Source organism: Anastrepha ludens, chromosome 2, assembly GCF_028408465.1.
Source record: "Anastrepha ludens isolate Willacy chromosome 2, idAnaLude1.1, whole genome shotgun sequence".
Classification (NCBI taxonomy): Eukaryota; Metazoa; Arthropoda; class Insecta; order Diptera; family Tephritidae; genus Anastrepha; species Anastrepha ludens.
In genome coordinates, this window is record NC_071498.1 from 11496144 (window position 1) to 11509640 (window position 13497).

The 13497-nt window shown below is 40.8% G+C and overlaps 2 protein-coding genes across 3 annotated transcripts in view; both read right to left on the reverse strand.

The window, feature by feature from the left end:
* Window positions 1–937: 937 nt before the first annotated feature.
* Window positions 938–2806, reverse strand: LOC128871818 (piggyBac transposable element-derived protein 2-like). The gene has a single exon (XM_054113906.1). The coding sequence runs from the start codon at window positions 2804–2806 to the stop codon at window positions 938–940; it is 1869 nt and encodes a 622-aa protein (XP_053969881.1).
* A 3767-nt stretch (window positions 2807–6573) lies between these two features.
* Window positions 6574–13497, reverse strand: part of LOC128863180 (hexosaminidase D) — a 94495-nt gene continuing 87571 nt past the window's right edge. For both annotated transcript variants that reach the window (XM_054102184.1, XM_054102195.1), the window contains exons 2-8: window positions 9479–9622; window positions 8858–9418; window positions 8641–8784; window positions 7870–8576; window positions 7549–7749; window positions 7172–7481; window positions 6574–7101 (exon numbers count right to left, since the gene is read on the reverse strand). In XM_054102184.1, coding sequence (XP_053958159.1) covers window positions 6883–7101; window positions 7172–7481; window positions 7549–7749; window positions 7870–8576; window positions 8641–8784; window positions 8858–9418; window positions 9479–9622 — 2286 coding nt within the window. In that variant the 3' untranslated portion in view covers window positions 6574–6882. The remainder of the gene's footprint in view (window positions 7102–7171; window positions 7482–7548; window positions 7750–7869; window positions 8577–8640; window positions 8785–8857; window positions 9419–9478; window positions 9623–13497) is intronic.

Consider the following 13497-nt stretch of genomic DNA (forward strand, 5'->3'; position numbering starts at 1 on the left):
ATATAAAACAACAAGTCTTTGAGTTTTTATGGCTTTGGTTTTAAACTTTGTCTTACAAAAGCTAAACAGTAAAAAGTAATATTTAAAAGGAGGGCCAATATTTATTGTTTTTAAAGTGGAACCAAGTACCTGAGGTATTTGTTGCGGTTGTTGTAACAGTTTATAAAGTGCTGTTAAGCCCGAAGATGTCATCATCGATCTCATCTAACGGTAGGCAGGAATGACTCGTGTTTTTCCGGCCAAGAGCTGCTGACCCAGTAAGCTAGCCCTTTTTAGTGCGCTGAATTTCACCACCTATCTATCGCAAGTGGAGCCACTGTATATATCTCCACCTTTTTCGTGCACCACCCAGTAGCTATCAGTCACCACACAGTCTATTCCGTGTATTAGACCAGACCAACTTGGAAAGTGACAGCCGTCAAGTACAATTTTTGCAGTAATTGGTGACATCTTCGTAGACTCTCTCCTACTGTAGAGTTCTGCACCCGCAATCGCCTTCTATGGCATAGCTATCTCCTACCATAAGAGTACAAAAACAACAACGGCAAGCAGTAGGAGTAATACAGACAACCCCAGTTCACTTAACCCTCTAGTGCATAGAAAAGATTTTTTATAATAAAATTATGTTTTGTACTAATTAGAGGCCATAAAACACAAATATAATATTATTTTTATTTGTACGACCCGAATTCGCTCTGTGGCCCTGGAAATTAGCACCCCGCCTCTGGACGGTCTTATGCAGGTAGCTTAAAAAAAATTACTAAAAATACAATACCACTTAAACAAGGAAACAGAAAACGTTTATTTATAAAAATTTAAGTAATATATAAAATAGTATACAAATTATTAAGTTTGGTTCAAAGTCTAAGAAGAACGAATATATGTACATATACATTTACTTAGAAATAACTTTCCACCATATCATCAAAAATGTCCTTTATTCAGCATGAAATTCCTTAAAACATGATTTTTTGACAGACATGCAAAGTGGTATGTTGCATTTTTCGCAATAAACTTGAGTCTCCGATTTACATGGCTTGTTACGACATTGACGTTTACTACTTTTATCGCAGAAATTTGGCCAATGATTGAGACAATCATACCTTATATTGGGTGGTGGTAAGTACAGTAACTTGCTTCCCTTTGGCACTTCTTCGGCTTGTTTTTCTGCAGTAGTGGGGCGACCTAATTTTTTCGTTTCCGATATGAGCAGGAGAGTTTCGGCGATTTCTTCCCGGTATAAAACGTAAGCATTCACTATTGCCAAGTCGATAACATGGTGAAATATACGAGATGGCCATTTACCAGTCTTCATGCGAATTTTGTAGCGACCAATTAGACTGTCCATCAAGTCCACTCCGCCCATGTGCCGGTTGTATTCTTTGACAATGTTTGAACAGCTCACATATTCATACTGTTTTCTATTGCGGTTATAGCGACGGGACAATGTGTTTCGGTCGCTCGGATTATTCGATTTAAATGGCTGCACACCTGCATACGTTGACGCTAAACGAACTGGTTTCCTGACCTTCCAAGCAACAGTAGAAATATCTACTCCAAATGCGGTGGCAACGAATTCCTCCGAATATCCACGAAAAGCTTTTTTCACCACTAGCTGTTCATCGCTACATAGTTTACAGTTTTTCACACGGTTGGCTCGAAAAGTTCCAAGCGAATAAATTCCACGACTTCGAAGGTAAACCAATAGTCCAAGCGACGTAAAGTAATTATCGAAATACACTATGTGGTTTGAAAAGTCTGGTATGTTTCTTGACAAACGGACAACAATATTTGAAGCGGCTCCCAAATCAGGCATTCCTTCTTCACGGACGTTATCGGCAGCGCCTGTAAACAATTCAAAACTATAAGAAAAACCTTTGGTGTCACAAATGGAGACTATTTTGAAACCCCATTTATGAGGCTTTTTCGGCATATACTGCTTGATATTTGTTTTAGACATTTTCGTGCCGCACATTTGTTCGTCAACGCTCAAACGCTGGGACATTGGCACAGAGGAAAATCGAACATTCATATGTTTGATAATAGGTCGAACAAGGTACAAGATATCATAGTCAGCGTGGTCTCTAGATGGTCGTTTCGATCCATCAGCAAAATGTATGTAGCTCCGAATTTCTTCGAATCGATTTACTGGCATGGCATTTTTTATTGGTTGAAAAGAATGTCTGCCCCAATATGATCGCACATTCGGAAAACGATATAAAGACATAAATATCAGTCTTATCACTGTGCAGACGAAAGTTGAATTTATTTTCTTCTGACGAGCGTAGAGATTGGTTTCGTCACAAATCAGTTCCAATAGCTCTGTATTAAAAAAGTATGCGAAGCAGTCATAGGGTGTTTTTAAGTGAAAAAACTCTTCAAGATTCGGGTTATGAAACGTCAACTCTTCAACATTTATTTGAAGATTATTTTTACGCCACAGTAAGTTTTGAAACTCTTTCATATTGTTTCGAAGATTAGCAACATCGCATTCAAAGTGCGCTGAAGAAGTTGGTATACCCCTTCCCGAAAATTCGTCTGTTCCTGTAATTTCAATTTCTCCTTGTGAAACTGGTACAGACATGCTTTTTAGATTTTCTTGTGGACCAGTTGGTACAGCAAGGGAAAGAGAAAGATCAGATACAGAAATGTTGTTTGCTGTTTCTTGTAGAAAGGAATCATTTTGATTGGGGACCACAAAATCTGGGTCATTCACGTCGTTGTCACTATTGAAATCATCGCCTTCAATTTCCTTATCACTGTTTTCGCAAAAGTCCATAAAGTCGTTGAACTCCTCATCTGACATCTTCGACAAGTCGTATTTACGTTTGCGTTCCCACCGCGATATTTTTCTAGTGATAAAAAATATAAATCAGCATAATATGTGAACTTGAAGTTCAAAATAACTAAACTTTTTTTTTGAACGCACTGCATACGGCCTCCTGTAGCGTGAAGCACTAAGTGGCACAATGTACATAAAAAGAAACTTGGAGAGCACTTTATCTCACTCTACACTTCTCAATCTACTTACCAAATATTTTTTTAACTCAATATTCCAATAGGGCACTTCTTAGGAAGTCTCACAAAAACACCTTCTCAGAAAAATACTTTTTTCGGTTATTTGATCACTTCTTTTAATTCCACTTGCAAAATTTTTGTAATATGAGCATATGCAGCTTTCACGATCAAGGGTAAACTGAAGAATATGAATCGTGTAAGCTGTATGACAAACAAAAAAGCACTTCTTGTTTTTAGTTTATTTTTTTTTTTGCTTTCAAGTGTTGCCCGCCTGTAGGCGGTTATATGCACTAGAGGGTTAAAATGTCAAGGTAAAGCTGTGCGTTCAGGGGATGCCAAGCTCGAAATATTTAATAAAGGGTTTTTCAATAAGGGCGGGTAGATGTTGAAATGGAATACAAACGCCGTCCTGCTGGAACCACATGTCGTCTAGGTCCATATGGTTCAATATGGGCCATAAGAAATTGAAAGGGCCACCACGTCTACCGAAAAATGGGCGCAATGCGCGCAACGTTTGCGTTAATGAACACTCATTTTGATAATCAAGTTTTATCATTTGAACGTGCTGTTCAATCGGGTAACTTGCCATGATGATTTGGCATAAACAACTGAATAATAAACAAAAGATTTGACAGATGTCACCAAAACAAAATGGCTGCCACAGGGCGCCAAAATCGACCCGCGCCAATTGAAAAACCCTAAATAACTAAAACCTGCCATCCGCTGCCCTGCAGGATAGAGGTGCGCTCAGCAGAGATGGGATCCGCTTGGTAATTAGTGACTTTCAAGCCTGCCAAACGATCGTAGGATAGAGCAAATAAAGCATTCGACATTCAGCATAGTAAGCGACGACGTCTCCATCAAGATGGTGGGTAACTGCCGTTTGATCACCTATACCAGGCCAATCCTGGGGATTCCTGTAGAGCGGATCTCAATTTGAAGATTCGGCAACAGGTAAATCAACATAAGTGGACTAAATGGGAAGAACACCTGAAAACTTGTAACTTCACCGCTGGTGTGGTTAAGCTCTGGTCCATCGTAAGGTCCTTGTTACACCCGAGGAGGCACAATGACAGAGTGGCAAACACGAAAAGATGTGCGAGTCTTTTCAGCTGACAATCCATGCTGCAATATTCGGTTGAAAGAACTAAGTCTCGTTGTTGTTATTGTTGTTGTAGCAAAAAAACATTTCCCGTACATGTATGGGGAGTGCTTCTTGAGTGACAGCCCTTGGCCGGATACTCGTATATAGTAAATCCGGGTCGTTCCGGTATCGTAGAACCGATTGTCGGGGGATCGAACCAAGGCTTGTGGTACCAGCTGGCTGCAAAACAGGTCAAACAACTGTGCACCGCTTGTTTTCACCAGCAATAAGGTACAGGTGCCCATCGCGAAGATAAAAGGCTTCAAAAGGGGAGTTGCTCAATTCACATAGCACTTCAGTCTGTCAATGGCCACTCTTATTATCCCTAAAAAGTGGAAAACAGTAAAGGTGGCCCCACTACTGAAACCTAGGAAGCCGTCCAATCAAGGGGAGTCATATCGCCCGATATCTCTCCTTACCCAGTAGTGAAGACATTTGAAGCTTTTCCACTTCCGGTCTTTACGAAATACCCACTCACCAACATAGCTTTCGTAAAGCGTATAGCACCACCATAGAACTTAACGCCATAAAAATGCGGACTTAACCTAAACCGCCGCTGCTTACCCCCGACAAAATTCGCTCTTTCATTCTTTTTATATTTTTAGGTACCCATTTTTATTTTTTTTAATATTTTTTTCTTTTTTTGTTTTTATTCAAATATTATTATTAACGGGCAATTTGTTTTGAATTTATAACATAAGGACGTGACTCTGTTTCCTGCATTTTTTTGTCTTTGGGTTTTTTGCGTTTCAATCTTCTTCTCCAATTAGTTGAATCAACAATAATAGGGCCCTCCGTACTGACGTGGTTTTTTAATCCTTCATCGTGGGCTTTTGCGGCCTTTTTTATTGTGTCTGCTACCGAGTCTATATTTAGGTCGCGCTCTAAATCGGAGCTACAGATAGACCAAGGAGCACATTAAATAATATTACTCCGAATCCTTTGTATAAGTTGAATGTTACTTTATATATATCAAAATTTGTTTTTATATAATTATTTTATTATTGGTGGATAGTGCGGATTCCTTGCCCATAAGCCAATACATGTTTCTATATTTTAATTCCATAAATATTTTAATTTTTAGTTATAGACCTTGGCGACTTACATCAAAGGAAAAGAAGTATAAATAAACACGCGTTGACAACAAGCGGTCAACATTACCAGAACAATGCGGCGTAATGCCACCTCGAGCACCATTAAAGATAAATGGGAATATGTTATGCAGGTTGGCTCCCCGTTCAAGAGAGTTTCAATACTTCCAGGCCAACCATAAAATCTTAATTATACCTAACCTTAAAAATACCTAACCATAAAAGGACTCTTTTCGTCAAGTATTAGCAATTGGCGAAGCAACTGGTATAAGGGGCTAGGGCTAGTCAGAAGTCCGAACAAATGATAATTTTCAATATTTCTTTTTTTGCTAGTCAGTTGCAAAAACAAAAACATAGGATTAATACATTACGTTTCGACTTGACTTTAGCAAAATTAAAAAAAAAATGAATAATTGTAAAAGTTATCGCTGCTTGTGTGAAGCTCGTTTCTCCAGAAGTCCTTTGCGGTGATCATAACAAGTCCTTGGAGATTCATCTACAATCAATCGGACAAGAGGAATTAGTTTTATTAATAGATAAACTTGGCGGCCTCAGGAAATATTTTTTAGATTTTCGAGAAAAAACCCACAATTAATTGTTTAAAAAAAATCGAAATCAAAAAAAAAATCCTTCGATCAGGCACGAATTTTTTATTTTTTTTCAAAAGCAGTATAATTTTATTGAAATCTACCGAGCGGTTTTTAAGTTACAGTGATTACCAATTCAAAAAATATAGTTTTGAGAAAAACGCATTTAAAGTTTTGCTACTTGTTTTCGAATACTCCGGAGCGCCCGAGCACCCTTTGTTAATTGTAGAATAACTCGAAAAGTATTTGTCGAAGTCACTTAAAATTTTCACACAATATTTTTAAGATTTTATACTTTAAGAAAATGCAAAAAAAAATCCAATTTTTTTAAAATTCCGTCTACCCCTAACCCCATAAATGAGCATATCTTGGCAACGCTGGAATAGAGCCTTAAATTTCATGTGTTTGTAAGATAGTGAGTTGTACCAGTTTTATGAGCTTGCCAGGGCCGTAGAGAGCATATCCGGGCCCCGGGGGAAAATTGCAAATGCGGGCCCTTTCCAATGATGTCTAATTCATATAAATACGTATAATCTCGAGTCCGGGCCCCTCTGAAAACTCCGGGCCCGGGGGAAAAAGTACCCGATCCCCCCCTCTCGTCGGGCCTGGTTGTTGCTTTCACATGCAGATTTGTCATCAAGTTAATCCAGCATAAAACTAGCGAGCAAAGAAGTGGCGAATAGAAGAGGTTTATAGTTACATCGAGAACAACAACAATCACAAGGCGTACAAGTAAATTTCATCACGTTTTTTTATTATATATAATTTAAAGTAATTTTTGCAGTAAGTAATAAGATGTAGATTTATGTATATTACAATTACAAAGCATTATAGAAAATGTTAACAGTGTTTGTTCAGCGAACATTAAACATACTCGTATGTTTAAGTGTAAGTGAGTGTAAATGACAAGACAAATTCTGTTTCTCATCGCTTTAACGGTGCACTTTCTTAACAATTTATTTGCTTAAAGCATTCGGATATTATTTCAATTGTTAACGTTATTTGATCCCATGGGGCTTATAATTAAAACTTAAAGCTAAATTTATATCATATCACCGCTATTTCCTGCTACAGCGCCAGTTTCGGCCGCAGTTAGTAACTGAACGGGCACCAGATTCAGCTGAGCCAACTCAGCGCAGTATGGAAGCGGACGTTGTGGCCATACGCGGCGCTGCATCAAGCTTTGAGCCTGCTCCAACTGCCTTTGGAGTTTGCCGATTGTCGGGTAAATATTTTGTTCAACAAATTCGACGATTGTGTACTGTAAAACACAAAGAACAATACAATAAAATACGTAAAATATCGCTTGCTTCGATTCAAAATTTGTATACCTCGTCAAACACCTCGTACATGACTTCGTAGGCTTCCCTTGCCATGGCACTAAGTTCATTAATGTAGCCCGGAGTATTGAGCGTCAGCTCGCGCACACGCAAGGGTGAGGAGAAATTATGGCGTACATTGTAGTCCGACATCCAAGCGCTGTGATCTTGTACGTGCAGCAAGTAATTTTGTAACTCTACTAACTTGTCGAATAGGCGCAATGCAAACTTGTAAACCATGCTGCCAGGATATGTGCAGGAGGAAAATAATTGACTGTGATGTGAATTCGGGTGTAGTTCAATCCAGGGATGTCCTGACCGCCTAAAAGATTTCCACGTATTTCTGTTTTGGTACATGAAATTCATGAAGTATATTAAAACTAACTTACCGACTATCTGGGTGGAAAGCACACTCGAGAATGCGCAATATATCGTTCTCCTTTGGGTTCGCAATGAAATAGCCTTTCGACACAGTTGAAAGTGAAGTGATCAAGCTGGGTATACCAACTGGCAGCAATTCGCATAATACCGCAAAGTGATCGTAGCGCTGCCAACCAGTCAATGCCAGACCGCGAATACCTTTGGAAAAACTATTCAAACCGAAAACAGACATACGCACATAAATAAATAAATAGGTAAAAGGAGGCCGGAGAAGATAATAAATATATAAATAAATACATAGGTAAAAGGAAGTACTAGACACCACTTACCGTCCACCTTCTTTTGCTATCACCGCTAGCCATCTGATATTGTTCTCTAAGTGGCGCTGCAGCGGTGGTATCATTAGGCTTTCTCCAAATGCACCTTTAAATGCAGATGCTGCCCAAACGGTGGGAAAAACCTTTGAGTACATATCCCATAATTGGGGTTGAATAAATCTGTATATATCGTTGGCATACACCCAAACCATTGGCTCGACGTAGTTGCCGATGTGCGAATGTTGCATTTCGCTCAACATCATGGCGCGTAGCATATCATCCCAAATCACCACCTGCAGCTGAGGCCAGTGGGACTTTACGAAATTGGAAATGGTCGTGACATGACTGAGGAAGATTTCATTGCGTGCACGTTGTCGACATTGGCTACACTCGCCTATGCGTGCCACCTCGTCACAACCAATGTGAATGTGTGTAAATGTGGCGGCATGCTCAGGTGGCACAGCGGTTGCGCGCGCCAACGTACTACTGCTATTCGAAGCTGCACCAGCTGCAGTAAGATGAAATTCTATAACTTGAGTCAACATGTTTTGCAAAAATGCGATGGAATTTTGTTGACTGGGACATATTGATTGTGGACTTTCAGGTATTTCACGCATGTGTTCGAATTCTGGCAGTTTCAAAGCGAATTCAATGTGACCAAATGTTTGCACCAGTGGCATAATGGAGAGGCCATGCATCGTGGCGCTTTCGAGGAAGTCCTGTAAAATGGAACATTATGTGAAATTAAGATTAGACATATTTGAAATGTAGTTTGCAACGCACCTTCAACTCTTCTGCTTTATAAGCATTTTTGGCGGCCAATGCTTGCAAGACACCTGTATAAGGAAACATATCTTCGTACTCAATCAGCAAGCCAGTGGCGCCCAGCTTTTTCAACGTCGGCAGCAGCCGTTTCAGAAATGACATCTAGTGCAAAAGTAAGTATTTAATAATATATAATTATGTATTGTATTATTTACGGTTTTTATTTCCTACGCACCTTTGGTGGCGCGCCTTTCAGGTCTAAATGCACCAAGCGTTCGTTGGGTGCGCGTGGTCCATCTGGCCCAATTCCAGCAATAGTTGGTACACCCAATCGTTGCAGTTCATGTTCGTATTGCGTCTGCCGCTCGGCTGATGTTAGCACCCGATCATAGTCCATATTACTCTGGAATTCCTCCATACCAGCGTTGCGTACGCGTTGCTGATTCTCAAGTATCTTTAGACGCTCCTCTTCAAAGAGATAATTGGCACCAGCAAGTGGGATTTTCTTGCGACGTGCGACTAGCGCGAGTGTTTGCTCCGATGCTTCGGGAAGTGAGATAGATGGTGGACTCTTTGTTGGCTTGACAAAGCGCACAATGCCGGAATTTTTGCCGCTATGCGCTGCAGCTGGCACAGGTATACCCCCAGTCGGACCGCGTGCACGTAGCAAGCTGTGCTCGACACCTGACGCGGTGTTATGATGTTGCTGTTGATGACGCAAGACACGATTCGCTTGCGATATTAGTTTTTGCAGAAGATAGACGTGCTTTTGTGGATTGTCAGTTTGTATGAGTTCCTAAATAGAGATTTCGAATTAAATTATGTATTTTTTTCGAAATTATAAACGGAAATTTACATTAAATTGAGCGTCTGTTGGTAGCTCGGTGCTGTTTGAAATGAAGAAAACCCAGGTCCACAACGCAAAAAATATTAGACTGGAGACTATAAGCAGGGCACTGAGCTTACGACGCCACAGGAGTATTAACCAATTGGATTGCATCTAAAAATATACACATACAAATGTATATAAAAAGGTTGCTTTTTTTGAACATTTTTCGGCAAAAATACTTTTGTATACTCGTACTCCATACCCCATACACACCCATAAAACACTTTTTGCTTGGACCCTTAGTAAAAAGTGTAAAAAAAATGTTTCACACTTAAGATATGTTAATTTGGGAGTAAGAAATAAAAAGATATTAGTAATAGACTACATCATCATCTATTAGCGTTAAAGCCCAGGGTGGGCTTAAGCTGCCCCAGGAATCTTCCTCCATTCAACACGATCCAGCGCTAGAGTTTTCCAGTTCTTTTTAAGCCGCTGAGAGACGTTATGCAGCCAAGTTATTTTTGGTCTGCCATGAGCATAAAGGATTGTAGAATTGTAGCTTAGCAGGAGTTTTTTGGCTTATCGTTCTCCATGCGGAAGATGTGACCTGCCCATCTGATGCGTTGCGACTTGATAAATCTTAGATACTTAGCAGCTCCTTATTGTGCCTGGTTCTATAGTCGCGTGAAGAAGATTCGTGTTGGGCGAAATTTCTTCTTCTAGGAAGTACAGCACTCAGACACAATTAAATATATTGTACTACACTCGAAGTCCCTTTTTAATTTTCTTTAAATCTACTCCACCTTCGAAGAAATCTGATACTCTATTTGGGGTGCCAAGAAGCCAAGGTGGTCGCTTCTTAACACATCAGTGCCAAGGACCTCAAGCCTGATTTGAGCGAAGGCTGGGCAGCCGCACAGAAAGTGGTCCGCCGTCTCATCTTCCTCTCCACATGCTAGGCAAAGTGCACTGTGTGAGATGCCTACCTTGTCCATGTGCTTCGCCCACAGATAGTGGCCCGTTATCAGTCCAACCAGCCCGTACAGTCCCCTCTGCTTAGTGACAGGAAGAACTGCTACACTCGATCGGACATGACAGGTAACATCAGTTTTGTCCATCTGCAGCCTCTCTCAGCCCGCCAAGCTCGCTTGTGGGTTAGAGTAAACCGTTTGCTAACCGTGGCTTTGATGGGTGCGAAGGGAGTGGACATCCGTAAAATATGTGTGTTTGCCGCACTCATTTTCTGAGTTTAACCATAGTTGAGCCTCTGGCAGCACCACAGTGTATCTCTTGTCAAGCACGACTCTGGATGGCATGGAGTCAAGGGGCATGGCGAGGATCGTTGCATTCCTACTCTGTTGTCCGATGCCGGACAGGGGCCGTACCAATTCCCAGCAGATGGCCTTCGAGGCCTCTCCTTGGATGCAAACATCAAGTGGTGGTAGACTAATCAGAGCATCTAATGCCGAGCCTGAAGTAGTCGGAAAAGCTCCGATGCAACAGATGGCCACAGTGCGTTATAGTCCCGATAAAGTCCTCCTGACTGCCACGAGAAGGAGTCTACTCAACCAGACCACTGATGCATAGGTGAAATAGGTCTTATCATAGCCGCGTAGATCCAAAGGACCTTGCTAGGAGTCGGGTCTTTACGTTTTCCCAAAAACACTCTTGCACTTCCAGAAGGCTCTCAGTAGTTTGGATGTCTTTGTTTCAACAAGGCGAAATACTTTACACAATATTTTGCGATCAAATATTCTTAGACGCTCTTCTTATATAGCAAGTTTACATCTACGTGAGAGAGATCTTGATTTCAGGAGATTTATGTTAGCCTAGTATGCACGATTTGCCGCCATTATCCTGTCAAATATGAAGTCCTGCATGCTGTTGTCGTTAGTTCTTAGTACGCCAAGATATTATATGTAAATTTGGGCACGCTCTCAAAGCTAAAGTCTTCGATGTCCGGTCTGGTATTCTGGTTTCGGAAATGTCTCTGGAAACGTTATTTTGGTGTTGGAGCCAGGCGTTGTCAAATTTGAGCAGGCTGAAGTTGAATACACAAACTTGGACAATCTTTAGTTTCAGCAGGGTGGTGCATCATACTATATCGCCCGGTATAATCAATGTTTTGGAGTCATAAAAGCTATACTTATTGGTCGCTTCTGATTTACAAGTCGACTTTATTACACCTTTTTTTGTGATAAGACCTTTTTTGTGGGTTCAGCGAATATCGTCCGGCGAGGATCGCAATGCGTGACATAGAGCCAGGAACCATCAACAATATCTTAAAAATTTGACTGCCAGGATTTGCTACTGCCAAGGCAGCTGAGTTAAATAATGGATGAAAACGCAATTCATAATATAAAAAATTGGCATGAATATTTTTTGCTAATAAATTCTTAATATTGAAATAAAGAAATTGAGTTTGGTGCATTTTATTTAGTTTCTAAATTTATATATCCACTTTTATTTCAATTACCCATATAACCAAAATGTCAGAGGGAAACTTTTTTGTTTATGTTCCCAATATTTTCATCCAGGAACGATGCTCTTATGAACTCTAAGAAGAGATTTAAATATGATGAACGTGCTCTTTCTTCCTTTGCTCACAGTCAACCAAGGTGTTTCCTTAGTTTTTTCGAAATGGAGACACATTCGAAAGATTTATTAGCCAACAGCAGAGAAGACGGATGACATTGCTCATATGTATGCATGTAATTTTCTGCTTATTGATAATAAATTTTTGGAGCTGTAGAGATCCGCTAGTTCTAAATTTTCTCTAAATCCTTATCGGGTACAAATAAATGTACATACATACGCACATCTGCATATACCACGACCTTAAGTCCAACTATCGTAATACTCGTAATCCAATTTTTAAAGTGCATAACTTTACTTATTTTCCACTTGCTGCTTCTGCTACTGCTCTTGTTATAGTTTTTCTTTTTCTCGTTTTTGGCCATGATTAGCCCTTGCATGCGCTGTCGAGTGAAAATACTTGCCCGTGGTGAAATTTTCAGACCCATTCTGTAAAGGCTCAAGTACCAAATGAGTTACTAGTGTTTGTACAAGTTTTTTCCTACTGTAAGCGGTCGCATGAAATTTTGCGTTATGCGAAATGTGCCATGAGAAGCTGCTCCATAATGGCTTTGAGGCCAACAAGTAGCCCCAAGTGTTCCCTTAAGCGTGCGCGCGCAAACACAAATTCACAAACAAGCAAAAGTAGCCACACACACGCGCCCCTGCAACAAACAATGGGCCATTTATAGTACTCTAGCGAAGAGGCGAGCAAACATAAATACATACATACATACATATCAAGAAACATTCATGCTGAATGTGTATACGAGCGCTACTCGATAGGTACGAGATTCAACGCGTTGGAGGACTAATCGAAAAGCCACGGTGAAAAGATTTTTAGAGGTGTGCTAAGTGGTCCCTGAGCGATGCATATACGCATAGCGACCATAATGCCATCCTTATAAACATTACCGGAAATATGCCGAAATCCCGGTTGGTCCAGAAAGTCCAACAGCGGGGATGGAGGAAAAAAAGGTTTGATGAATCAGTTTTCAACACCGTATGGAACGAGGTAAACGTCAGCCATACCAATGGCTAGCCAGGTAACTGCAGATATACCAAATGCGTGTGACGCGTCTACGCCCAAGGAAGCCTGCTTACTGGTGGAACGGCAACACTGCGGCAGCCAGGGAAGAGCGTATTAAAGCGCGTAGAAAAGTAAGCAGAGTCCCCATCAACCAACAGTAACGTCACTGAGGGCAGAACTCAGGAATGGCAAATAAACTTTCAAAGCGGCGGTAAAAGCTAGGAAACGGCGCAAAAGAGGAGCATTTAAAATGTTGATGAAAACGATTAAACGGCACCACAACCAGCGTGCCCGACGCTCATGGAAACGGTCGTTGTCACACTTTTTCCTGCCCAGGAGGCATTCACGTCCGATAACGCCGGTGATCATCAACCCACCCCACAAGTGAGCGCAAAAGAGGTTCTAGCCTCACTAGATCGCATTAAGGACAATAAAGCCCCGG